Below are 25925 nucleotides of genomic sequence, written 5' to 3'. Positions count from 1 at the left end.
GAGAGAGAGGTCAAAATTATTACTGCCAGAGTTATTGCTATCTAAGGAAAGCTGCAAAACATAATGAAATTATTAATAATCTCATGGCAAATTTTAATAATTCTGCTCTCTGGTTTAAGTGAAACAGGAGACAGATTTGTGATATTAAAAATTGATTGAAAGACATTGATCTCACTTCACAATTTTTGATTTTAAACTCATCCACACAATTTACCATACATCTGAGAGGATTCGTGGATTTCATAGTGATAGTTCCACAAGAGATGCAAACTGTGACTAAACCAAACTGCTAATGACCTGCTCATTGTCAAAACTACGAGACATAAGCTGTATATTCCAGTGATTGCCGTTCACATATGACAATGATTGTCCGAGTCAAACACGTTCCCACCAACAGGAACATTTACGGAACATTCAGTGGCTTCTGTGGTACAGCATGCAGGAGGTAGGACATGGCGATAATTCTGCTGTCGAAAACAGTGTTTTTGTTGCGTCATCAAAATGCCAACTTGCTTGCTATGAATTTTCAGGACATTTTCCAGAAATTTTATTCAGGGGCTGGCAGGATAAGTTCTGGAAAATGTCCAGAGCTAAATTTGCATTCTCGCATACAGCCCTTCCGGAAAAGTTTAGGATAACATCCAGACTTCAGAGCATGTCTAAGCAGCTATAGAGAATACACAGTTAAGTGTTAAATATTGGAATTAATTTGTCATCATCTGTTACATATGCAAAGAAAATCAACCTGGAGAAGAGAAGAACCCACAAGATCAAGATTTCTCTAAAGACATGGCATTTTTGGACCAGTAGGTATGAAGACTGTACCATATTTCCACAAATAATCTTATTTATTTATTCACGTTGTTTTGTTCCTTATTTCAGTCCTTCCCATCTTTTTCTCTTTATGAAATATATCAATTTCTGAAATCATTTTAAAGCCATTTCCTTGAGTAAAACCCATGAGAGTCTGTGTTTTTTGTACTTTTCAAAAGGGGTACATTAATAAAACAAAATAAAGGATAGCCTACTATTGTTCTGTATGAGGAAGTTGCCTCTTTTACAGTACATCATGCAGAGATCTCACGTGCTGTGCTGCACAAGTCAACTGTGGTAATAGGAATGATGTGTTTTTTCCCGTGATATATTTCTTGATTTCCTTGGTATCAATACAGTATCTATCTATCTATCTATCTAACCATCCATCCATCCATCCATCTAGTAATAATGTCATACCTCTATGTTCTTGTTTGCGACGTTCTTCACAACAGCAGGAAACAGCTCAGATGCATTTTTCCCTTTGGCAATCAGCTGAAAGTAAATCAAGCAATTAAATTATGCAATCCACTAGTTACTAACATTAAACTCAATAGTTGAGAGAAGACACACACGACAACGTGTGAGGTAATTCAGAAAGAAAGGTTCTGAGATTGGTCCAGGGTGATGTACTCACCCCGACGACCCGTTTCATGGCCTCCAGTTTGAGCGACTCCTTGTTGCTCTCCAACATCTCTTTCAGGTCTTCGTTCCTGAGGACAGACAATATTGTTGGTCTTACTCTGGTCAACATGAGAGAGGGTAAGGCCTACTGAGGTGACTTGACTAATCAGTTTCAAAAGCTAGAGCTTGACCAAAGGGAATGTGAAACCTCCATGTCTACCACATCTGTGTAAGCTTCACAGATTACAGGGCTCACATGCAAGACTCACACCGGCTCCTATGGCTCTATAGGAGTCAGGTGGCATATTGACAAAAGACTTTTGGATCTTAACCAGCTGCATCTCAACAATTTCTGCTAAAATTACTCCCCGCTCACATGACGACAATGCTCCTTCCTTGGGTAATGCTAATGCTATCACATATCGTCATTGTAAAGCTACACAGCAGGTTGGTTGTTCTGCACAGAGGCTTCGCACTGCGAAATGTAAAGTTCAGATGGAAAAAAACATGTGGGATAGAAATACCAACACAACTGATGCTCATCTACCTTCATAAGTTGGTCCACCATTTTGTTTCCAGACTGAAATATCTCAAGAAGTATCATATGGATTGTCAGGAAATTTGGTACAGACATTCATGGTCGCTTAAAGATTATTTGTAATAACTTTCGAGCTCCTCTGACTCTATTCGGTCAGATTTTAATTTGTTCCATACTTTAATTTTGCAGATAGAGGTCATAAACCAAAGACGTTCCCATTGGATCATTTTAATTTTGGTAAAATAATCTAAATAGCCAAACCAATATTGTATTTTTGCTTATAAAGTCGAATAGCTACGATCATCCAAATATTTCATAATGTTACACAAATGGATGATGGATTGTGTGACTTACGTACATACTGAGCAGGATATTTTACAGCTGAAAAAGCAACTTGTTAATGCCTTCCGGTCATACAACAATACCGATATATCTGCTACAATAATCTACAGAACATATTTGCATTCCTTTACCAGGTCAACATGTAGAATACTAAATACTTAATAAAAATATCAATGCATTATTTAAATGTGACTACACCTTAAACAATACTGGTTTTCAAATATTTTTTTAAAACATTTTCTTTCTAAAACTTTAGAAACCAGCTGGCCAACATCATGAGGAAACAATAACCCGACGGGAAAAGTAAAAAAAAAAGTTTACAATAGATTTCCGAGTTAAAACCAGTAGTGTGTGTGGTCTTACTACAGTACCCGACTTTGTGTGTCTCCTTGGGGCTCCTGTTGCTGTGTGTGAGGGCCTGTTCTTCCTGACTCAGCTCAGGCTTCAGCGTGAGCTGTAAGTTCTCAGCAGACACCATCGCTGTCCGCATAGCTCCCACTGCCTCCGAGCGCAAAGAGAAACCAACATCCATACCAGCTTTCCTCCACAGCAGCCCAAACACACGTCGAACAACCAGTAACTCCTGTGTGTCTTAGTGCCTTAAAAAATGATAAATAAAATAAAGTCCACAAATCCAACTGGCTGTAAATCCAGCAAAAACCGAGCTGTGGTAATTATTTGCCCTGTTCTCTTGGCTTTATTTATTTAGTCCACTTCTCACCTCGTGGTTGTTTCAGAACTGTCGAAACTGGGACCTTTTGGAAAAACACCACAGAATGAACTGGCTTTGTGCCGGTCATTCATTGCTCCCTTCCTCTTCTCATGGGCAAAAAGAGTCACAAGATGCCCCGCGAGATCACCAATGGCAAGTCGTCCTCACACTTAAGGGTAGCGCCTTCTCTCCTTCTGCTGAGGTCCATATTCCTTCTGGAACTAACTGCCCGTCAGCTATGCTGCAGTCATATTAACCCATTACTCCTGTATTCTTATACATGTTCATTTACCTCTGGCCCTCTGGCAGTGTATGTGACTCTGCCTGTGTGTGACTGTGGCCACTTCCCTCTAGGGGAAAAAGGAGGGCCTTATCTACTCTGGTGGGTAAACACTGAGCTACTTTTCATCACCTCCACTGTACTGTTCTCAACTGTAACTCTCACTAAGTGCACATACACCACCAAGTCTGACTGACTGTGGGCAAAAGGACATGCCTACATCAAAGATAACAGCACCACGCTGAATGTCAGGAAAACAGTTTGGAACATTTGCCTCCTGCACATTCTTTTCTATGGGAGGAAATAACTGATCCGAGGGCCTGACCACCTAATGACTCCAACTAAGCTGACAAATACGTCACACTCACACAAGCAATGCCTTCGAATGTTATTGAATTAAAACATTTCCACAATGCAGTACATAACACGGAACACTATTGTCTAAAGTTTACAGGCAACTAAAGACTTCATCGAGAATCTCAAGCTTGAATGGCTTTTTTTTTTTTTTTTAAAGGACGGTAAACGATTTTTGGAGAAAGATTGTTTGTTGTTGATGTTTTGACTGCACTGGTCGGGGCTCAAACCTGCAGCCTCTGGTATGTGATACCGACGCGCTAACCAAAAGGCCAAAAAATCTTAGTCGTAGTGTCTGCTAGCCCGTCTCTTGGGGAGTGATGTTTTCTACATCGTACCATTTTTTTTGTTTTTAATTTACAGAGCCAGGGCAGAGCCGAAAAACCGGATTTTATTCGGCGCATCCAACGCCTAAACACAAAAATTAAACAGCCAAATACCTGCATCTGCATCACGTCTGGCTGATCCTTAACTTTATGAATATTTTCTACATCACTGCTGAGAATAATTATTTCATCATATACATTTACCAATGGCAGTTTCCTAATCAATATCTGTCATAAATGGGCCACGTGTGCATCCACCTTATTTAATGCCATTGTTATATGTGAGGACAAAACACAAATACCTACTCATGGTTTATCATGACTGCAGCTCTGTGTTTCAATGGAATTTGGGGGAAACAACAAGTCAGACGGAGTGCAGAGATTAGTGCCTCCATGTGGCTGTAAGTCATATCAGCCAGAAGTTACTTGGGCTCTCATCATAGTACTGTATTTTGTAACAGACTGTAAATAGATGGATTTTAGAGCTGAATATTTAAAGGTTGCTAAACAAGACCCCTCTCCAGAACAGTATTATGCTCGACTTATTAATTGTAGATCCTTGCCAAGAAACAAAAACAAGTATCAGAGGGAGGGGGGAACGGATGTTTGGGTTATAAACATGTGCCGGAGTGTAAATAACAATAACTAATTAAAATTCTCCCTTTAAAAAATAATCTCAACACAGAAGAGTATTTAGTAGCTGTTCTTGAGCTTTCATATGTATAAAACAATATTCCTTAGGCGGTTGTGCAGTTGACATTGAATTAAAGATGTTCACATTTCCATTTCTTTTCTGAGCACTTAAAGGTCTTAAAGTTAAATGTTCTTTCTTGACCTTGAAAAAAAACACTAACAATTAGCACTTACAGTGTCTATGAGAAGACACAGTTGGGGGGTCACAGTAGAGCACGTTTCCAATTAAAATAAACTTTTATAAAGTGTATTAGCCAAATACAATTGAGCAATAAGAATTCTTTGGAAAAAAACACATATTTGTATATAGAAAAGGAATAACTCATACTGTGTTCATAAATTTAATCTTCAATAACAGTGGAAAAATAAAAGCAGACTGTCCAGCTTTGGTTGGTGGAGGATGCCAAGACCCGCCTGTCTAACAGTTTGTCTTAGGGAATAAGGTTTGAGACAGCACAAAATGTACGAGTCTGGAGTAATGGGGAGAAGAGTGAGAAAAATCATTCTTCACTTAAATAAGTAGATTCAGAAATGGGCTTTGCATGGTTTGTGATACCACAAAAAGGGGATTAACATCCTTTATCTTAATAAATAAAACATGGAAATACCCAAAGCTACATGTATAATTGAAAAAAGTAATTTTACATTAGCAGAAATGAATATTTTTTGAATTTTGGTGTAACTGTAGAGCTTATTTTTTCATTATTTGAGAAACACTGGCCACAGCAACATGGACTACTACAAAATTTAACAACATAAGGCACTGAGGCAATGATAATCTATCATCTTACTCTGCACCATTTCAATCAATGCTTTGCCACGTCAAACACTTCAAACATCCCCTAACACCAACTCTTCATAATGGAACCAAAGGTGCAAACCTTTCCCAGAGTTTTAGACGTTGAAAGCAGAACAATTCTAGTAAAGTTTCTCAATTACTAATAACATTCGGTCTTTTGCATCACTTCTAGGTGAAAATATAACTGCTTTCTAAATGCCGACATACATCTCACTAATAATAATGCATCTCCGCAGAAAATAAAAATTAAATTTCAACATCCTGTCTTTACTGTAGCGCATGTACATACATTTATAGAGGAAATCTGTCTGGCACGGTGAAATATCTCTTCAGCCACAGATGACACATTGGTCACATGATTTCCTGCCTCACTATGGGGCCTGGCATAGAAATATCTGTCACTAAGACCAGGCCCTTGAGACTACAGAGCAATACAGGAATGCTGCTTTGACTTTAACGTGTGACAAACATTCGACTACCTACAATTTAATTTAAATTTAGCCGAGCAGGCTTTCAATGTAGCGACTGCTGCGGCTAACTTTAACTAACTAGTACGCAAGATGCATAAATGCTAACTAACGTGAGACACGTGTAGTGGCATGACACGCAATAGGATGCACAGGCCTGCGTATTGTGAATTGTTTCATGCAGGCGTGCAAACAGAAGGATCATTCATGACCCTCGCTTTCTTATCCAGATCTTCCAGCTTGGCCTGGGGAGTAAGCATACATATGACCTAGCATTGCCTAAGTGGGTAGATGGTCATGTGAGACAGCTTAGGGGTTCTCTTTAGCATGCTGGGCAACATTTAACACTCCTGCAAATGACGGTCTTCGAAAGTGACAAAACCACATTTTAGATTTCACGGCGACTTAAAGCTTGCTCAAAAACAAAGTGAGAAGCTGCAGCGTAACCGCAACACAAGGGTTTGCCAGAAGTCAGGGAAAGTTAATAACACTGCACAGGCATTTCTTTGAGAAAAGAATACACAAAAGCCTACACATAAAACCTGATACAGCAGTTTACTAGATATATACACATTAAAGATCTGCTGTGGTGTGTAGCCTCACGCCCAGAAAGACAGCAATCAACCAAGGCAGCTAAGATGCATTATCACTGATTTTACAAGAAATGACAAAATACAAAAGGATGCTGACACTTATGATTGGCTGCCCTCTAGTGTCAGCTTTTGTGAGGTGCAACTCAAAACACATGACCAAAACATGCTGACAGTCAAGATACTGTAGGTTTGTAACACTCACACACATGTTGATTCAAAATGGTTATAAAAATAAAATGGATAAGATAGGTTCTTTTTGGTCTTGGACACCCACGTAGCTATTGTCGAAAAAAATATGATGTGTTATGTCCAAAAGTTCTTAAATTTTAATACATTCTAGTAGCTCAACTTTGAATACTTAATGTAAATAAAGAGTATTTTTCCTATCCACCAACACACAGTCATAATAATATTAATGTTTAGCGGTGTATATTAAAACAATGGGTTTAGAGCAAAATTCGACTTTAATGAATTCAATTCAGACCGGCAACAGTTAGTTGATGGACAGAAAAATAATAAGCAAATTATTATTAAGTGGTTTTCTGCCTTGCGAAATAAAGTTTACCTGCTTTTATATGATAATAAAATTAATATTTTTCATGAAGTTATCCTAATACACCCAGTAATATTGAACACGATCCTGGTTACAGCACTCAAGTCTCATTTAAAATAGACAAAACAATATTTCACACTAATACGCCCGATCTCGTCTGATCTCGGAAGCTAAGCAGTGTCAGGCCTGGTTAGTACTTGGATGGGGGGCTGCACGGTGGTGTAGTGTTTAGCGCTTTCGCCTCACAGCAAGAAGATTCTGGGTTCAAATCCCGGTTCATACCAATCAGGGCCTTTCTGTGTGGAGTTTGCGTGTTCTCCCCGTGTATGCGTGGGTTCTGTCTCTGGGTTCTCCGGCTTCCTCCCACAGTCCAAAGAAATGCAGAATGGGGTTAGGTTAATTGGAGACTCTAAATTGACCCTAGGTTTGAATGTGAGAGTGAATGGTTGTTTGTCTCTGCGACCTGTCCAGGGTGTATCTCGCCCATTGTTAGCTGTGATTGGCTCCAGTGACCCTTAAGTGGATAAAGCGGTAGACGATGGATAGATATTTCACACTGAGGCTTAAAGATGGGAGGGATCTTGTGAGATAAACTTACATCTTAAAAATTGAGCTTTTTTGTAAAGTTGCATATTCAACAAGCACAAGTTAAAGCAGCGCACACCTACAATCATAATCAAAAAGGGCAAACAAGCGTTGCTCCCAGGGTATTCTTCATTTTACAGGGTCAAAGGCAGATAATGACAACTCTAATGATGTGTACAGTACAATGAGGTATGTGGAGGTCAGTCCCCGCCACCTGCAGGCTAAGCTCCAAACATGCATTTGATGGTTACCAGTGTCAATGTCAAAGAGATATGACGTATGTGTACTTCTGTCAGTAACTTCACATGCTGCAGCTTCCTAAACTCAAGGCTGGATTACAAAGTGGGCAAAGCAACCGACTGCTTGCCCTAGATTACACTGTAGTCATAGTTTTTTTTTCTCCTTCTGTGTGTCAAGTAACCATCACACAGGGAGAACTTGACCATGCAAGTATTTTCTCAATCGTAGGAGAACTGCAAGGTTGCAACCAACATTTAATTTCATTATCAGTTATCTTCTTTGATAATCCATTGTAGGGCTGCAAACTAACACATTTTGTCATCATCGATGTAATCTGTCGATTATTTTCTCGATTAATCTATTAGTTGCCTGGTCAATAAAATGTCATAACATGGGGAAAAAATGTCGACCGTGTTTCCCAAAGCCCCAATTTGATGTTTGGTTTTGTCCACACAAAATGATGTTCTCGGTCCATTAATCGATTATCAAAATAGTTGTCGATTACTCATCAATTACTCGATTAACTGTCGCAGCCCTGATCGATCGGTTTTCCAGAGTATAAAAGGACAGAAATGCCCACTATTATTCTCTGACGCCACCGTCTAACCGACAGTGCAAGTCCCAAGTATGCGGAGGTCAGTAAAACCATCGCAAAAAAGTAGGATGAAAATTTGTAAATAATCACAAGCTGGCACCGGTGCCCTTTTGGCGTTTTCTGTTTTAAAAGTGCCAGTTACCTATCTCTCTTTGAGCACTGTGTTGTATTCATGATTGACTGAGGAATGAACGAAGCGGCCATGTCACTCACAGGATGGGGGTCAACTCACAGGATGGGGGTCAAGGGGGGGGTTCCTGAAAGCAGGTCACTAAGAGGGTTGGTCCCTGCTCACCTTTGACAAGAGGGGGCTTCATGTTGACACTGATTGGCTGAGGTTGAATATAACCATAAAGCAGGTGTGTTGAACCCCGAGGGGCCGTCTAAACGTGGTCACATTAATAAGAGTGGGATGTGTAATGTGCATCCCAGGGTCCCTGGCAAACCGCTAACCCGACGTTCGCCATCGCTTCCTGGCTTTCTCGGATGGCATTTAGCCGCATCCAGTTGCCCGTAACCGTCTACGTGCACCGCGGGTGAAGCGTGCGTCTTACTTTTTAAAGTCGGTGCTGAACAGCCCGAAGGCGGCTCCGGCTCCGGCTCCGGCGCCCGAGGAGGTCGGGGTGCTCTCCTGCCCCGCTTCCACCGCCGCCTCGGCGCCTCCCTGGTCATTGTACGAGGCGCCCGTCGACATCCTCGATAGGTAGACGTCTTCTGCTCCCCGTTCGACCTGCAGGCTGTTCATAAAGCCGACGGTATTGCTCGTAGCGTCAAGCGGTGCGGCAGAGCTCAACTTCTCCCAACTTTTTCTTCTTCTTCTTCTTCTTCTTCTTCTTCTTCTTTTTTTTTTACACGCAGTAGCGGAAGTGTGAGTTGGACAAGCTAGTGTCACATGACAGGGCATCAGCCGCACAGGGGTCATAGATCTGCGAGAAGCTAGAAGAGACTGCCTGTTGACGGCTGCTGAAACTGCCCGTTTGGATGTTGTGGATCTATGGTCTAATCTCTCCGAGCCGCTGCGTTGCCAAGGGAACAACGTTGCTACGCTCCTTTTCGTAGAGGAAGAACGTGAGCAGAAAATTGCGTAGGCTACCCATTCAACGTATTTTACGTATCCTTTTTTTCGGAGTAGTACTGATTTTATGGTCAGTACTTCACGTTCATTTAAATTAAGTGAAATTAGCTGAAATTGGATTAAATTTACCCTCAAATGCATGGATTAACTTTTTTTCAAAAGTTTTTGTGACTGAAATATTTCCATTTCACGACACGAGTTGTTTTATTGACCTCTTCCTTTTTTGGGGTAAATGTACATAGTAAGTGAATGTTTATTATATTCCTGGGAACCTTTTGCCTTAACTCATTTCATAATGATTTAATACATGTACAAATGAATCAAGTATGAGAAGGGTTAGTTTAAATTGAATATCATTGTCTACTTAAATTTGACCTCCATGAAAAAGGGGGACCTGTTTTCCAATCACTCCTCTTATAATGATTTATAAGATTTTGTACATGTATTATATCATTAATACAGTCAGATGAGGCACAGATGTACAATGCAAAACAAACATGACACATCATTCTTAAATATTTAAGGAATGTTTTGAAAAACCATGATAACAAATGTGTGTTGGTGAAAGGGCCCCCTCTGATGGTGATATATGTATAACTGATATGACCTCAATAGCCTAGTGTCAACAATGTGACATATTGTCATATGAGTAGGACATGGGCCACTTTTGTATAGAGTCACAGACAGTATGGTTACGACTCCCATTACAATGTTATACTGGAATTCATATCAGAAACCTTCAACTTGCTTATCAAAGGGGAATACATTCACTAGTTGGATAACACGTTATACTGTTTTTTACTGTGCAATCAATTTGTTCAGTGGGGCTTATTTTTCTATTTTATTTATCTTTTTCTATTTTTGGTTGCAAGCTTGGTTTGAAGAGGGCCCTTTATTTTTTAGGTCAAAAGCAGTCAACTGATCCAACATTTCACCAACAAAAAACGCATCAATTCATCAAGTAATAGTACAAAGTAAGCTGTCAATATTTGTTAATGTATCTGCGAGGTGAAAGGAAAGACCTGATGTGAAGTTCAAAGAGCTGACGGGTACGGTTTTGTTTTGAAAGCTAGGACGTATCCGTACTTCCGGCTGGTTGCGTCACACTTGATCCGCGGCTTGTGACCAATCCCGGCACCGCGGTGGCATATCTGGAAACTATCCACACTCGACTTCACCCCCGACCCGCGTCTTCTCCTGCGTCCTGTCCGCCCCGAAGCGACACATTTTTTTTTTGGCGGGGGGTGGGGGGGAGTTTACTCGCGGTGGCCGCTGACCCAAACTTTGGTTTATAGACGCGTTGAACGGGAAGGAGTCACAGGCGCAGAATGTCCGATTTCGACAGCAACCCGTTCGCGGACCCTGAGTTCCACCACAACCCGTTTCAGGTAACGTCAGCTAGCCGAGGTAGCCACATTGGCGTTAGCTGCTGGATTTGTTTCACATTTTAATTTTAATGACGCGGTTATTAGCAAGGAGCAAGTCTGCCAGCGGATACTATGAGCTGAACTGCGGCGGTGAAGCCCCTCGCGGACAATGTTACACAACTTACTTAGACGGACACTTCCTGTCTACGTCGGTGCACTTGGACTGGAGCGACACAACACGCAGAGCTGAAAGACAGAGTTGTGCGTCTGTGCTCGTCGAACCATGTCGTTGCCCCAGCAACTGGTCCTGCTTTGAGGAAACGATCTGAATGGTTCCCCTTACGCTGGTTTTTACCTGTCCACGTGTCTCTGACATCATTCCCTTTAAACACATACATTAGACACGCCGCTGTTCCAATGCTCTTCCTGATTCCAGGCCCGGATGTAACTGACCGGCCATTGAATAGATTATCCTGCATCCCCCTGAAATTAGAAAACCAGAGGCGGCAACACAGAGGGAATTCATCTGGATTCTTTTTCTATTAAAAAAACAAAACCTGTCATTTAGGTGATTCTTCCAAACTACTTCTCAAAAACGGACAAGTGAACGCGTGAGAGTACACAGTTTCACAGCTTTCCATGCTGACATTGTGCTCGTTGGCTGTATGTAGGCCTCCGGCTACTCTCAGTCTTGTCCCCAAAGAGTCTTGTCAAGGTGAAAACATTTGTTTGATCATGTGCTCGTCACTCCTTCCCTTGTCTTCCCTCCCCCAGGACGCCTGAATGTGTCACCGCGGGCTTCTGTTATGTCATGATGATGCAGTCGTTTCACTATTCAGTGACATCTCTGGGGGCCAAGATGAATCAGTTAATCAGGAAATTAATCGTTCAAATTGTCAACAGTGACAATAATTGTGAGATGCAGGCCTTGTTTTTTAGTATGGATTTACATTAATGAGACATTAGGTCAATCCCCTTTTTTTGTAGCGTGTCAGAAATAATAGGCGGGCAGCTGCTATTTGTTGATTAATAAAGTAGTTGATGGAAACAAGTTTAGTATTAATGTAAGTAGTTTTTTAAGTATACCAAACATTTGATGGTTTAAGTATCTCCAATGTGAGAAGAGAGGAATTTGACAGTTGACAGAAAGCACATTTGTGAAGCCCATCTGACATTTTAGATGTATGAATATTCAGATAAACATCTGACTCGTGTTCTTTTTATTGAATAAGTATAAAAGGCCATAATTGACCAATAGCCTACATTATTGTTCTGATCAGAGCCATCTTGTGGGCACAAGATTCCTGATACATCGGCCGATTTATATTTATATATTTATTTATTTAAAAAAAATGTGTCAGTGATTAATAAACCTTTATGACAAAGCCATGCAATTGAGACTTGATATTTTAGCTTAACTATGAGCTTTGTCATAAATAACTATAAATTGAAAATACAAATACAACCAAATCCTCATAACTTATAACAAACTTTTTCTTTACATAAAATGTAAACTCTAAATGCACATTTAAAGGCTCAAATCATTTGGCCGATAATATCGGTCGGGATCTTAAAATATCGTCCGATACTGATAGGTCTGTGAAAGGCTTTTATCGCCCGATTTTGTCGGCCAACCGATATATCGGTCGGGCTCTAGTTCTGACATTCCTGTTCAAGAGAACATGGCCACAATTATTAACTATTAATTTCTCTCGTTTTCATTTATTGCATGCACTTTTCTCTGCCAGTGGGTGTGTGACGGACGGTGAAAAATGCCCACGGCAAAGTTTGACCGTACAGACGCAGAGGAAGTGAATTATTCATGGAGTCCTCATTAACATACTGACATGACTGATGAACCCTGCTGTTCTGCCACGTTTCTGTCAGTCATTGGCCCACCCTTCACTTTTTTTATCCTGCCTGAGGAGATCTGGAGCCTCCCTCACGACTCTGAGCCATCTTCAATAGTTCATGAAATCATATGGTGCCTTCATGGTGGACATGTGGTGCTGGGATTTGTTCATTCTGTTTCGGCCTATTTTTTCTGGATGTGAGCTTAACAACAACCAAAAAAAAGGTTTATATGGAAGTGTAGGTGTCACATTTGATCGTGGCTGCAGCTCAATCACATGTAAAATGTTGCATGGTAATTATGTGTAACATATTGCAGCTTCACCTTTAAAATCACTATGCAGAGCGATGAGGGCTTTGATGAAGTGTCGTCAACGTGTGAGATTTGTGCAGAACAGTGCCTGTTTTATTTTAAGCTTCACGGTGGAATTCAAGTTCACTACTTTTATTATGTCGTTAGGTGGCAAGAAATCCGTAGCCCTGAAATCAGCTTTCACGCAGGCGGAAATGCAACAGGCGCACAATACGTGGTGGCGATGAACTGATGAAACCTCTCCACTTGGTGAATATCAATGCATTTGTTTGGCTGTGGAGTATAGGGCAGCATTAAACTTTAAACACCACATAGCCTAAAATATTCACGACCCCGGTCTGGTGACAAGTTGCAGTTCGTGTGTGTGTGTGTGTGTGTGTGTGTGTGTGTGTGTGTGTGTGTGTGTGTGTGTGTGTGTGTGTGTGTGTGTGTGTGTGTGTGTGTGTGTGTGTGTGTGTGTGTGTGTGTGTGTGTGTGTGTGTGTGTGTGTGTGTGTGTGTGTGTGTGTGTGTGTGTGTGTGTGTGTGTGTGTGTGTGTGTGATAGTGGAAGAGACGCTATACTAGAAATGTAAGAGTCGGAGAGTCAGCGAGAGGACTGCACTGTGAGACTGGATGAGGGTAGCACTTCAGGAATACGCAGATTGGACGATAAGCTCGAGCTGCAGTTTGATTTAAACTAGGGCCTGCCTTGACAACAGCTGATGGTAAGCTTATTACAAGAAGAAATGTATGAAATTGTGTCATAACTGATGCCATCAGGAACAGGAACTTAACACGCAAACACGGGCAGTAGATACTAAACTTTAAAAGTTTGACCTGTTAAACAGGAGTTGAATATTTCAACACAGCCTACTGTAGTTGTACAGTACTCCAATATTATAGCCACTTACCTGGAAAGTAAAGTAACGGATGCTCTTAACTTGGCTCTAAAGGTCTGTTCATGTGTTTATGACTGTGGTGGAAGAAGTATTCCGATGTTTTATTAGAGTCAAAGTAACAATACTCACAGTAGAAAAGCCTTGGTAGAAAATATACCCGGAATTATCAAATGTAAGGGCACTACTGCAAAGTGTTCACATAAGACGTAGCCAATTTAATTAAGTGGCATATTTTTATACTGTTGCTTGGTTTTACTATACGATGCATCATATATATTATTTCAAATCTAATATTTTATATGTAAAACCTTTTTTTCGGCACACAGAACCTACAGCTAGTGTGGACAGTGAGGACATATTTGCTTATTTTTACAAAACGCGTATTGTAATCGCTTACTGCCCCTTTAAGAACAACTCAGCGGTACTTGATTACATTCCTCCTCTGGTTTCTGGATGTTTTGGCTTCATCCTTCATTTCAGTTTTGGTGCTCTCATAACAAAACTGTCATTCTCTATCTTCATCCTTATTGAACAAGGTTGTTCAGATATGCTTATATTGCAAATCAAGAATGTGTGTAAAAAGGAATTGTAAAGCGATTGGCAGTTTTTGTGCATAGAGCAGCAAACTAGACAAATACACAGTCTCCATTTTTATTTCTGTCTTTGGAAGCCAGAAGCGTTCTCCCCGCTCCTGAAACCCGTGGACTCATGGCTATTTATAGACGTCTTCCCGTGAAAATTATTGGAATCATCCCGTCTTTGCCACTATTGAATTATAGGCTTGTTGCATTTCAAAGAAAGAAGGATGTTTGGCCTTGATCTGGCAGAATAATTGAGGGTTTTCACACTTTCATGAACCATTTCTTTCCCTTTTCTTTCCCCCCCACCTCCTTGGTGTCCTTGGTGAAAACACAACAAAAGATTTATCAAGATTGTGGTATTCTCTCCAGACGCCAGACTTATTCATCCCAGTCGAGCTGTTAGCTGCCCTTCATTCAGCCTTTCCCCTCTCTTCTTTTTATTTTGTTTTCTCAGGATCCGTCAGTGACCCAAGTGAGACAGGCAGCTCCCCCTGGGTTGGAGGAGTACAATCCCTTCACAGACGGCAAACCAGTGAGTGCTTTTAAAGATTATCAACTGAGCTCCTTTATCACATTGTGGTTTGGAACAACATTCACGGGGCTTAGAGGATTTATTTAGTTCCAAAGCCGTCCTTGTTATTTCTGACTTCCCGCATGACGTAATGACGATGGGAATATAATGGTCACTGTTTAATTAAAAAATGTGTTGAATGGGAAATAAGAGATCTCCCTGAGCGTGTTATATAAATCCCCAGTGATCGTCAGTCCTACTTATTACCTTAGATGTGACACCACAGAGCTCTGTTACTGTAATTTGAAATTGAACTGTGCCGCACTCTCTAAAACGAGGACCTGGTGATAAGTCTAGTCAAATAGCCAGTGCTGGTTTAATGTTTAGCTCTGGTTCCTCACTATTTGAATGATTATTTATTAACTACCTACTGTACACCGTCACACCCACGGAGGGCTTTGGCCTTTGTAGCGCTACCTTGGGTGTGTTTTGGTCTGTGTAGGACTCAGTCTTCACACAACTTGCATATTAGGATCCACATATCACAGCAACAGTTGTTGACACAGAACTGGTCCAGACTTGTGGCTCCAAAGTGTAAAACTACAGACCTTGTCCACCATTATTAATACAAAAAACAGACAAGGCAAAAATATATATATATATTTGTACCATGTTTGTGGGTTAGGGTAAGGCTCTCTGACTTTTTGGCTGTGAACTCTAAAGGTTTACCATTCAGAGGAGAACAGCATTATGACGTATGCCTGTGCACAAAAAATTAGATTGTCTGGGAACAGGTTGAATAACTGAATTAATAAAAAAAGAAATAAAAAAGATTTTATTTCAATTCAGAATCACAGATTGCATGATAATTAAAAAAAGACTATATTATTTATATGTTATGCTCTAATTGCACTAATCTCACCACATCAAATCATTCGGCTCCATAAGAGAACAGCAAATTTAGATGCTTTTTCAGACTTTTTACGAATGAAATATATTGCAAAAGCCTATACTCTCTTTGCATTCACAAATGTGTGATATTTTAAGTTTTTTTTTCTAAGCTTCATAAACTATGTCTAAAGTTGGTGTTACTCATATATTAACATTTGTAACATCCCCATCATGTTACGCATATTTTATCATGTGCAATCATTCTTTGTTCCTTTATTCAAGAAATTTTAATAAAATCCTCAGCTTATATTTATTCTTTAATTTTAATGTAAGAACTAAGAAGAGGTCTTTTCACATATTCATTTAGCTTCCACACAAAGTATAGCTCTGCAGGTTCTAACTACATGAGGAATACCCTCTGGTCGAGGCAGATGTACCGGCCACAACTGAGTCCGGCTCTGCTCGAGGTTTCTTCCTGTTTAAAAAGGAGTTTTTCTCTCCACGGTCCCCAAGTGCTGCTCATTGTGGGAACAGTTAGGTTTTTCTGTAATATTGTGAGGTCTCGCTGTGTGAAGTGACTTGATATGATGCATCATGTGATTTGGCATTATACAAATAAAATTCAATTGAATATAGTGCTTATATTTTTACGTGACATCTCTCTATGTTGTTAAAATCCCGGTCATTCTTACTGTTCAAGCAGCCAGCCATATGAGAAACACAACCTCCACACACGTTGGCGGATCTCAGACATTATACCAGACTGTTGAAGTTTTTTTTGAAATTTTTGTCAGTGTCACAGGTCAAACGGGCTTTGACCATAAATGTTTATGTGGTTTTTTTTTTCCCTAGATGCCTGCGGGGACGGCGCCCAAGACTGCTGCACCCTCGGTCAACACACAACCCGCCATCATGAAACCCACAGAGGAGCCACCAGCCTACTCGGAGCTTCAGGTATTACTAAACTCACCCTGCCAAAAACAGCTGCTCCTTCCGTCACTTTGTGCTAAATGGTTTGGTGAGAAATTGCAGATTTGACGGACATGTCTTATATGCCCCTTATATGCTGATATTATTGTGTGCATTGCCAGCAGAGATTTGTACTGAAAGCAGAAAATTCTTTACAGCGACAGCTGGTTTCATGCTGAGTTTGTGGACAGAGAAGCAGCTCAGCAGGAAACTGTGGCTGGGTTTTCTAACTCCAAGCCATTGGAGGAAATAACTTGTGATGTTGCATCTGATTGTAGGCAGACTCCCGGGAGCACGTCGTTGTGATGTCTCCCCTCCCACTGGTGCTGCTGCTCTACAGAAATTGACTCATTCCTAAAGTAGAAAGTCGAGGATCTCTATTGAGCTGAAAATAAAATAGCCCACCAAACAGTCTCCTGTACTCTCTCCGGTGTGTTGAGAGGATTTCTTTGTTTGCAGGAGCAGTCGCGAGCAGCTGCCGAGCTCTTGAGGCGACAGGATGAGTTGGAGAGGAAAGCTGCGGAGCTGGACCGCCGGGAGAGAGAGATGCAGTCACTCAGTGCTTCAGGAGGTCAGCATCCAACATCGGCATACAGCTGCATATCAGAACTGATGCAAAACAAAAGCATGTACACAAAAAAAATGCACTAACACTCTTCCTGAGAGTAAGATGAGTAGGTTACTATCAGACAAGCTTAGCTTTGCATGAAGACTGGAAATGGCTGGTCTGGATCTATCCAAAGGTTAAAAATAAATAGTTTGTGAGCTGACTAAACCCTATAGCCTGGCTCTGAACAACTGGTTCAGACTCTTTTGGGGTAACCTGCCTGCAATCTGAGTCCTCGTCCACACCACAAGATATTTCGAAAACGATGCCCCCCCCCCCATTTTCCTCAGCAGGGGGGCCTGAAACCTCTCCATAATGATGGATTCATTGGAAAGACGCATCTAGCTGTAGAAACACTGTAGTACCTATCCCCGGCCTATATATGTGGCGCTGTTTTCTGCTACAGAACTCAACCAAAAAAGAAGAGGAAGAGGCGGAGCATACAAATACTCTTAGAAGAAGAAGAAGCCGAACAACAACAACAGTACGAAGATGGCGAGTGAGAAGGGAAAAGTAGACTCCTTTGTTTGGTCCGATTCTGAGTGCGAACTGCTGTTGCAACGGAGCAATAGTATATATTGCCCTAGCGACCCAGCGAGTCAGCATCTGATGCTGCACCATCACAAGCCTGTAGTCCGCCATTGTTTTTGGTGGAGATGCCGCGGGCGAGGGTCAAGGGGTGGGATGGGGCGGGGCGATGACATCATCGTATGCGTATCTGGCGTTCACACAAACTCAAATACACAAATGCAGGGGGGGAGATTTATCTTTTCCACCCTGGGACCTGGATTCAAAAGAGTGCGTTTTCAGGCAGCGAAAACACCGGGTGCGTCTGGAAGGGAGGCCCATATGTGCAAGACTTCCGCGTATTTACAACAAATTCGCATTCGTGTAGACAGGGCCTGAGAATCTCCACTTTTCTGGTGAAGGGGCATGACATTTCCTACACATCTTGAAATTGTTGACCAATTGCAACAGTCTGGGCCAGCTGGCGGAGCAGACTGTGGTTTATTGGGAGGCGGAGCTAAAACAAATCCAGGCATTTTAGACAGAGGGTGAAAAGAGGAGCTGCAGGAATGGGCAGTATGAGAACACTGAACATTAGAGCCTGTAAACCTTTTCGAGTGGTCACCCAAATTAAAAATATGAGCATAATATGTCACCATTAAGTGTAATCACATAAACTGTTGACTGTGTTAATATGCACAAAAAAGAATCCCGGCAGGAAATCATAGAAGGCTTTGACTGAACTGTTCATGTGCTGCAGTAACGCGGTTACTGTAAAACACGCTGCAGCTGCTCCGTAAAACAGAATTCTCCCTCAGAGGCCGTTCATATAAAGATCAGGAGTGAATAGCGAAGAGCACCAAAATGAAACGTGGACTCATCCTTTCCTTTTCAAGCCTTTCAGTCGGCTGCAAGCTTGACTTACAATGGTCCTGTTTCAGGCAGGAAAAACAACTGGCCTCCCCTCCCGGAGAAGTTCCCCGCGGGTCCCTGTTTCTACCACGACATCACCGTGGACATTCCTGTGGAGTTTCAGAAGACGGTCAAGATCATGTACTACCTCTGGATGTGTGAGTCATACTTTTTATTCCTTTATCATAGTGTCAGTTTGTCGTTCCGCCGGGTTGTTCCAGACTGAAATTCCTACAGGATGAACTGACATGAAATTTCCTGCATAGCGTGCATGACGTTAACATTTAGCTGCAGTCCGCACAGCCTCACCTATAGAAATGAAAATATAGTCTGTTGCACTGGGAGGTGGGTTAACTAAGTGGCAACCCATGATCAGGACACCCATTGGTTTTTAAACTGTCGTTTTGAAGCCTCGAGTTGTGGCCAAGTGCCATCTTGTTTTTTTGGAACAAGACATAACCGTATTTGGAAGGAGCAGGGGTCCACACCCCCAATACCATACGGTGCTTTATCGTCTGTTTGACTAAATGAGACCATAAGTTAAAAAATTAACATCAGGCTGTATTGAAGAAGACCTGCAACTAGTGATAGAACCATAAACTCCTCAGGAAAATGTTTGCTGAGTCATTTTCTCAAAGACTTATTCAGTATATAGAAGTCTAGTTACTACATATAGAAACTGACTTATTTTTGTAACCAGTGAAGTCGCCCTCTGCTGGTGATTCCAGAGAATACAGGCTTCAGGCACTTTTGCTTGGGCTTCACGGTCCGGGATCTGGTAACTACGTCCATTTTTATTTACAGTCTATGGGATTGACCCACAGATGAAGTGTGTTTGCAGTTATTCTGTGCCCAGAACAAAATTCTTGTAGTCAAATACATTTATTTGTAATCAAATGAATTACTTCATTACTTTCATCCAGGTCTGGTTGATGAGAAGGCACTTTGATAATTACATAATCAACCTTGTGATTTTCCAGTTAGTGGCTGGGAAATATCTGTAGGTCGGTGTATTGTTCTTTCAACATCCAGATTACGCTGACTAGATTATTGCAGAGTTACTTAATCTTACTAATGACACTCTCCAGAAAATTGTTGAACTACCATACTGCACAAGGCCACATAGGGCTGCGTTGGAGTGGGTTGACTTGCTGTCCCAGTGAAATACATCCAGGAAGTCCAGTTTGAGAAACAGTTGAAGGTGTTACAAGGTTTATCAAACAAAAACACGCCACAGCACTTTGTAATATTCACAAATGGGGTTTTACAACTCTGTAAAGTTTTTACGGTGGCAACTTTTTAATCTTTTATTGTGTGTAATCTAGCAGGAATGTGCACTTGCATGTGTTTGATTGGCCGATGCGGCACCGAACCAGATGGAAACCAGCACCACACTGCGTCGCGAGTGACCTGACGAGTCAAAGTCACGCTTGTTTTTAATGACATGCGGTTATACAATGTTGTAATTGTCCATATACAACGTGTGTGTAAAGTTAGAAAAAAGTCATAAGAATTTAGTTTTGTCTGTTTTATAGATTTGTTTTGGATTTTATTTCATTATTTTCCTGATGATTTCTTCAAAAGAGGTACAGTACTTAGATGAGAAGATCAATCACAGTGACCTCCTGAATAAGAACTACTTTTCCTTCCAGTGCGGCCTCCATTGCTCAGCCCTTATTGAATTGAAATAGTGACTGGCCTCCACTGGAATTCAGCAGCCACATGACGAGGACATGTGGCTGCAGTCATGTGGCCTGATGAAGTGACTCGGTCAGATGATTGCTGAAAGGTCTCTTTAGATACAGACTTCAGAGAGCAGTAGATCCTGTCAAGGCAATGATCCTTCCTCCCTCCTTTTTGCTATTTTACTTTATTCGCAGATTAGTTAGTCTGATTTCAAAAATGTTCTTTTCCCTAAGCTCAAGCAGGGGCAGGTCTTGAGCACAAGTGTCTCCATCCCACCCCCACTCAGCTGTGGTATGTCGGCCAGCAGGATCATGTCATATTCCACACTATGATGTAGAATCCACTCAGTTGAACACAATGGCTTTAACCACTCAGTCACTGTTAGGACCCCGAGAACACATGGTAACGGTGAATTATTTAAGCGTGCGTGTGTGCTTAATGTTGTCCGACCTGCAAAGTTTTATATGTTGAAATATTAAGCGTCAGCACTACCTGCACTTCCATCATGAACCAGACTTGGCAGGACACTGAACATTCCTGCTTGAGCCACATCCCCCAGCCTCTGACACAGAAACACACCAGGGCTGCCACTCTGTCCCACTTTCACTAAAACCTCCATCTGGACATTTACTGTATTGTATTTTTTTTTTAATTCCCTCTCTCGTTTTCCTCGTACTTCAGTTCACACCGGGACGCTGCTCGTCAACATGGTCGGCTGCCTGGCCTTTTTCTGCGTGGACGCGTCGCACGGGGTGGACTTCGGCCTGTCCATCCTCTGGTTCATGCTCTTCACGCCCTGCTCTTTCGTCTGTTGGTACCGTCCACTATACGCAGCCTTCAGGTGAACCACACAAATGTGTTTGCTTTGCGAAAAAGAAAAAAACATTTTTTAGGCAGAAAAAGGGAAATGATTTTTATTAAAAGCTTTATGAAAGCAGAAATAGTAAAAAACAGATTACACCTGCTATAATACATCAAACACGGGGGAAAAAAACCCCAACAATATTGCAATGTCATAATGCATCTGTCTCAATGACATCAAACCTAAAAAATCCCATACATTCCCCCTCTGTTGGTGTAAATACAAATGTGTTTACCTTGATTGTACAAATAAACACTTCCTTTTCTTCTTCTATTTCTTCCTTTTCCTGCAGGAGTGACAGCTCATTCCGATTTTTCATTTTCTTCTTTGTATACATCTGTCAGTTTGGCATCTACGTTCTCCAGTGTATTGGCATCACTGGTTGGGGCACCTGGTAAGAAAACAGGGCATGAAGACACTATCGTAGGGATAGAAATCTGAAGAATTGATTATAACATGGTTATTAATGTGCTTTAAGGGCAGCAACAATTAGTCTATTAATATTTTAGTTGTTGGACAGAAAGTTAAACTGCAACTCTTTTGGCAAATGTTAAATCATTGTAAAAGGCCCCCGGCCTCTTAAATATACATGTTTTGCTGCTTTTCATTGTCTTAACATTCTAGTGACAGTATAGTATCTTTACCTTGTTAGTTTGACAAAACAATGCATTTAAAAACATCATGTTGGGCTGTAGAACATAATGAGCATTTGTCACTGTTATGTACAAAATTGTTCAGGTAATGTTCAAAATATTGATATCAAATCTTCACCCAGCACATATTGATTATGACCTTGATATAAATGTATTGTTGACCTTATCGTGATCAACTTTGCAGACTCATTCATGCTGCGTTGATAAAGGATAAGGCTGGCAATATTCTTATGTTTTCTTATTGTCAGAAATCTCAAATGATCTAAACCAACAGTGTGTTTTATAATATTTTTAATCCTCTCTTCCCTGTCCGTGACACTCAGCCCCTTTTTGTTCCTACTGAGGACATGAACCTTTTAACAGAAATGTGTACTTTTATTTTTGAGAAATACTACGACTGTGCACTGCCCCTCTTAGTAAACATTACTCAAACAGGAGGAAATGGTGCGTTTGTTAGGGACTATTTTGAGCGGCGGATTAATCCATATTTGGGCTCTGGCGAGTATTTGGGGCAGCAGGAGGGGGGGCATGTGGGACTGAGTCAATATTAAATTACAGTGTTTATGGTGATGAAGGAACATGTCACAGTGTGACGGTATCTCGATGTGTTTTTAATAGTTTCTTGGAAACAGCGGAGCTCAGTGACACGGAGGATTAACATCTATCAGGGTTTGATTCATACACAATACTTGACAGGTGGATCAATTTATGATTGGTTTTGGTCTTTTCTTGGGATTTTATTGACAATGAGCTTGAAGGGACTCAGTATAGCAGTCACCTTAAGTTCAATCAAGATGCACCAAATTGCCAACACTCATACAGTACATATATCATTCCCCTAAATATGACTTTGATTTTTCATTACTCATTCCATTACTTATTCGCTGTCTTAAAGAAAGTATCTGCCCCAAAATGTATTGGGTCCTTTCTTGGGCCATGTCCCATCCTTCCACCGAGTTTCATGGAACTCCCTTCAGTGTTTTTTTGGACAAACAGAGAAACAAAATGACGGCGGTGAATTCATAATTGGCAGAGGTAATAAAATGCAGAATATCGCCACACGTGCCCTTTAACGACTCTCTTGTTCCTAGTGGGTGGATCGCAGCTTTGACTGGCCTGAATCGAAGCATCCCAGTGGGCATTATAATGATCCTCATCGCCGCTCTCTTCACCTCACTGGCCGTAATGTCCCTCATCATGTTCAAAAAGGTACTGAGGACAAACAGCAAGCCCAGAAGATGTATTTAGGTAGAGTCTGTAACCGCCTGTTCATATTTTAATTACCCCCCCCCCCCCCCCACCTCTTGCTCACCAGGTCCATGCGATGTACCGAACCACGGGTGCCAGCTTCGAGAAGGCCCAGCAGGAGTTTGCCACGGGCGTCATGTCCAACAAGACGGTCCAGACGGCTGCCGCTAATGCCGCCTCCAGGGCTGCACAGGGAACCTTCAAGGAGCAGATCTGATTGGCTTCGAGAGCTTGCTCATCTCTTCATCCAACCCTCGACCAACATCCACCACTGGGGCTGTACAAATCGGGTCATGGCTCTCTCTCTCTCTCTCTCTCTCTCTCTCTCTCTCTCTCTCTCCTGCTGTCCGCCTCGCTCATCTCTGACTCTGGGAACCCCCTCATCGACGCTGCACTCCCACCACTCAACCAGCGTGCGCTTCTTTTCTTTTTTTCTGTGCGAGCGTGCGATTGGCCAACTAAATGATTGTTTGTGTGCCTATTTCAGTGTCGGTTCTGTCCCGCGTAGACTGATTGTAATGTAGTCGTACCACGTCCGACTCTCTAAAGTGACACGGGGAATTTACCACCATCAGCTGTCTTTAAGCCTTCCGTGTGGCCTGTGTGTTTGAGCCTTTCTTTAATTCATCAACTCAATCACTACTTCCTGATTTTAAGATTAATTTATTATTGGACAAATGGAAGTCATGTTGTACTCTCTAGCTGTCAGGGAATACACATGCGGCAGATTTTGTTTGCCGAGTACATAACTTAGCACTGCTGCCCCCCGATGGAGGGATTTTGCGTTGTTGAAGATGAATGCTGTGCATTCCAGTTCACTGCCTTGCCTTCTGCTCTTTTTTTCTTTTATTTCTTTCTTCATAATTGACTTTTTGTCGTCTTTCTCCTTAAAGTGACGCTTCAATTAAAGTTTCATCTGTTAACTTTCAAACACTCCCTCCTGCAGACTGTAGGGCGCAACGGTTGATTGTTTTGTCTATTGCAATATCAGATGACGGTGAAAAGTGGCCACCATCATAACTCAGAGCCCAAGGAGGTTAATTCAAAGTGCTAGGTTTGTCCAAAACACAAAGATATCCAATTTACAGTAATGCCAGAGCAATCAGTCACATTTCAGAGTTAGAGGTGATTTTTTTCAGTCATGCAACATGGAGACCACAATTATGCTCCACAGGTTGTATGAGAATTTTTTATACTCCGAGCGTAATTAAATAACCAGTTATGTTTTTCAGCCGATCCGAGGTACAGACTTTAACAGCCACCTTCAAGCAGTGTTTGATTCTTAAAAGATTTATTTTATTTTAGGTGGAATGTCACTTACAAAATTGCTTTTTTCTTTTTTTTTTGCTTCATGTGTTTTGCCTATAATTATCTACATATCCATTCTGAAATCACACCGAGTTGCACTTTAAATCTGCTCATTGGATTGTTCCTGTATTCAGTGCAAATGATAATTATTTGAATGGCCTCGCGCCTTCCCGCTCATCAGTGTAATTCACATTTGTAAAACACGCACCAGCTGAGCTCAGTCTTCACATCAGGCCTGCTCGAGGTGTCGGTTCCTCAACAAAGGAACACTACAAGGCCACTAGAGGATCCGCTGTTCCGTATATACAGCTGCATGTTTCTACACTTCTGGAGAAGAACGTCTAACTCGTCTCCAGCTCCTCTGGCATGCTGGAGATTTACCTCGGTTGTACTCAGGATGTGCTCTTCACTTGCATGACCAGGTTAAAAATGACACCAGACTTGAGACTGGCACCTAGATTTTAAATACACATGCTGTAAATCGACATGTTGCAGTAAAACAAAACAAAATGTAAAAGATGACAAACATGGCCAGTAATGTTGATATGATGTTCTGCTTATTCATAATTTGAGAATTCTGGATTGACTAAACCACATTCAGGTGCACAATCTAATCTGAAGATAGGTTCATTGTGTGTGTTACTTTAATTTACCAGTGTAGGATCATTTAAACGTGTATGTTTCCTGCTGAAGTGTCTTTGAATGTGTCTTATTTCCTGAATACTGTACGAGCTTGTGAGTCTCATTTCTCTGTCTGTTGTGTCTCGTGTTAAAGCCAGCTTAGCTTTTTTGTGAGTGTGTGATGTGTAGGAGTGTTAATAAAGGAGAATATGGAACTTTTTCACGACTGAATCTATGTGCAGGGCAGAGTCTGGGGTACTTTAAAAAAAAAATGTATCTCTTGAGGCTTCCTCCAATATACGTTCTGGGTATTTTTTTAAATTTCACACTGTCTTAATTTGGAGCCATACATGTTTATGCCTAAGTAAATTTACTGCAAGTGCAAAGCAACATGAGATTATTATTTAAAGAAATGCCTGATGTTATTTCTACAAATTTAATGTCAGACTGCAATGCGATGTGAGGCGCGTGACGTTCTGTAGATGGGACTGTGGCTTTAATCTGTGCTTTGCAGTGAACCTGGCCTGTGTTAGAAACGTTGAGAAGAAACTGAAACATTTTAATGAAATT

At 41.3% G+C, this 25925-nt stretch overlaps 2 protein-coding genes across 5 annotated transcripts in view; one reads left to right on the top strand and one right to left on the bottom strand.

Moving 5' to 3' along the window:
• ap3b1a (adaptor related protein complex 3 subunit beta 1a) overlaps positions 1 to 11273 on the bottom strand; it is a 57649-nt gene extending 46376 nt beyond the window's left edge. The window contains exons 1-3 of one of the 3 annotated variants that reach the window (XM_035626103.2): positions 11142 to 11273; positions 1451 to 1526; positions 1234 to 1308 (exon numbers count right to left, since the gene is read on the bottom strand). In XM_035626103.2, the coding sequence (XP_035481996.2) occupies positions 1234 to 1308; positions 1451 to 1507 (132 nt within the window). In that variant the 5' untranslated portion in view covers positions 1508 to 1526; positions 11142 to 11273. Of the gene's footprint in view, positions 1 to 1233; positions 1309 to 1450; positions 1527 to 2688; positions 2962 to 9068; positions 9397 to 11141 lie in introns of those variants that run through there. The other 2 variants (XM_035626104.2, XM_035626105.2) reach the window with 2 other exon arrangements.
• LOC118301043 (secretory carrier-associated membrane protein 1) lies at positions 10719 to 25574 on the top strand. Of its 2 annotated transcripts, none has more exons than XM_035626108.2 (9): positions 10719 to 10977; positions 15035 to 15112; positions 16835 to 16936; positions 17411 to 17522; positions 19007 to 19135; positions 21345 to 21504; positions 21818 to 21919; positions 23270 to 23387; positions 23494 to 25574. In XM_035626108.2, exons 1-9 carry the CDS (start codon positions 10918 to 10920, stop codon positions 23641 to 23643), a joined length of 1011 nt encoding a protein of 336 aa, XP_035482001.1. In that variant the 5' UTR covers positions 10719 to 10917; the 3' UTR covers positions 23644 to 25574. The 2 variants fall into 2 exon arrangements, with proteins under 2 accessions (XP_035482001.1, XP_035482003.1); XM_035626110.2 differs by lacking the exon at positions 10719 to 10977 and adding an exon at positions 13675 to 13825.
• The last annotated feature ends 351 nt before the right edge of the window (positions 25575 to 25925 follow it).

Source organism: Scophthalmus maximus, chromosome 2 (assembly GCF_022379125.1).
Source record: "Scophthalmus maximus strain ysfricsl-2021 chromosome 2, ASM2237912v1, whole genome shotgun sequence".
NCBI lineage: Eukaryota > Metazoa > Chordata > Actinopteri > Pleuronectiformes > Scophthalmidae > Scophthalmus > Scophthalmus maximus.
Note: the sequence above shows the minus strand (reverse complement) of the source record. Positions and strands in the feature narration are given on the sequence as shown.

What these genes read in the sequence shown, in the direction of transcription:
- LOC118301043 (XM_035626108.2), top strand. Translation starts at nt 10,918, where the DNA reads ATGTCCGATTTCGACAGCAACCCGTTCGCGGACCCTGAGTTCCACCAC. An exon ending in CCTTCACAGACGGCAAACCA is followed by an intron (nt 15,113 to 16,834) that starts GTGAGTGCTTTT and finishes TTTTTTCCCTAG; the next exon opens with ATGCCTGCGGGGACGGCGCC. An exon ending in ATCACTGGTTGGGGCACCTG is followed by an intron (nt 21,920 to 23,269) that starts GTAAGAAAACAG and finishes TCTTGTTCCTAG; the next exon opens with TGGGTGGATCGCAGCTTTGA.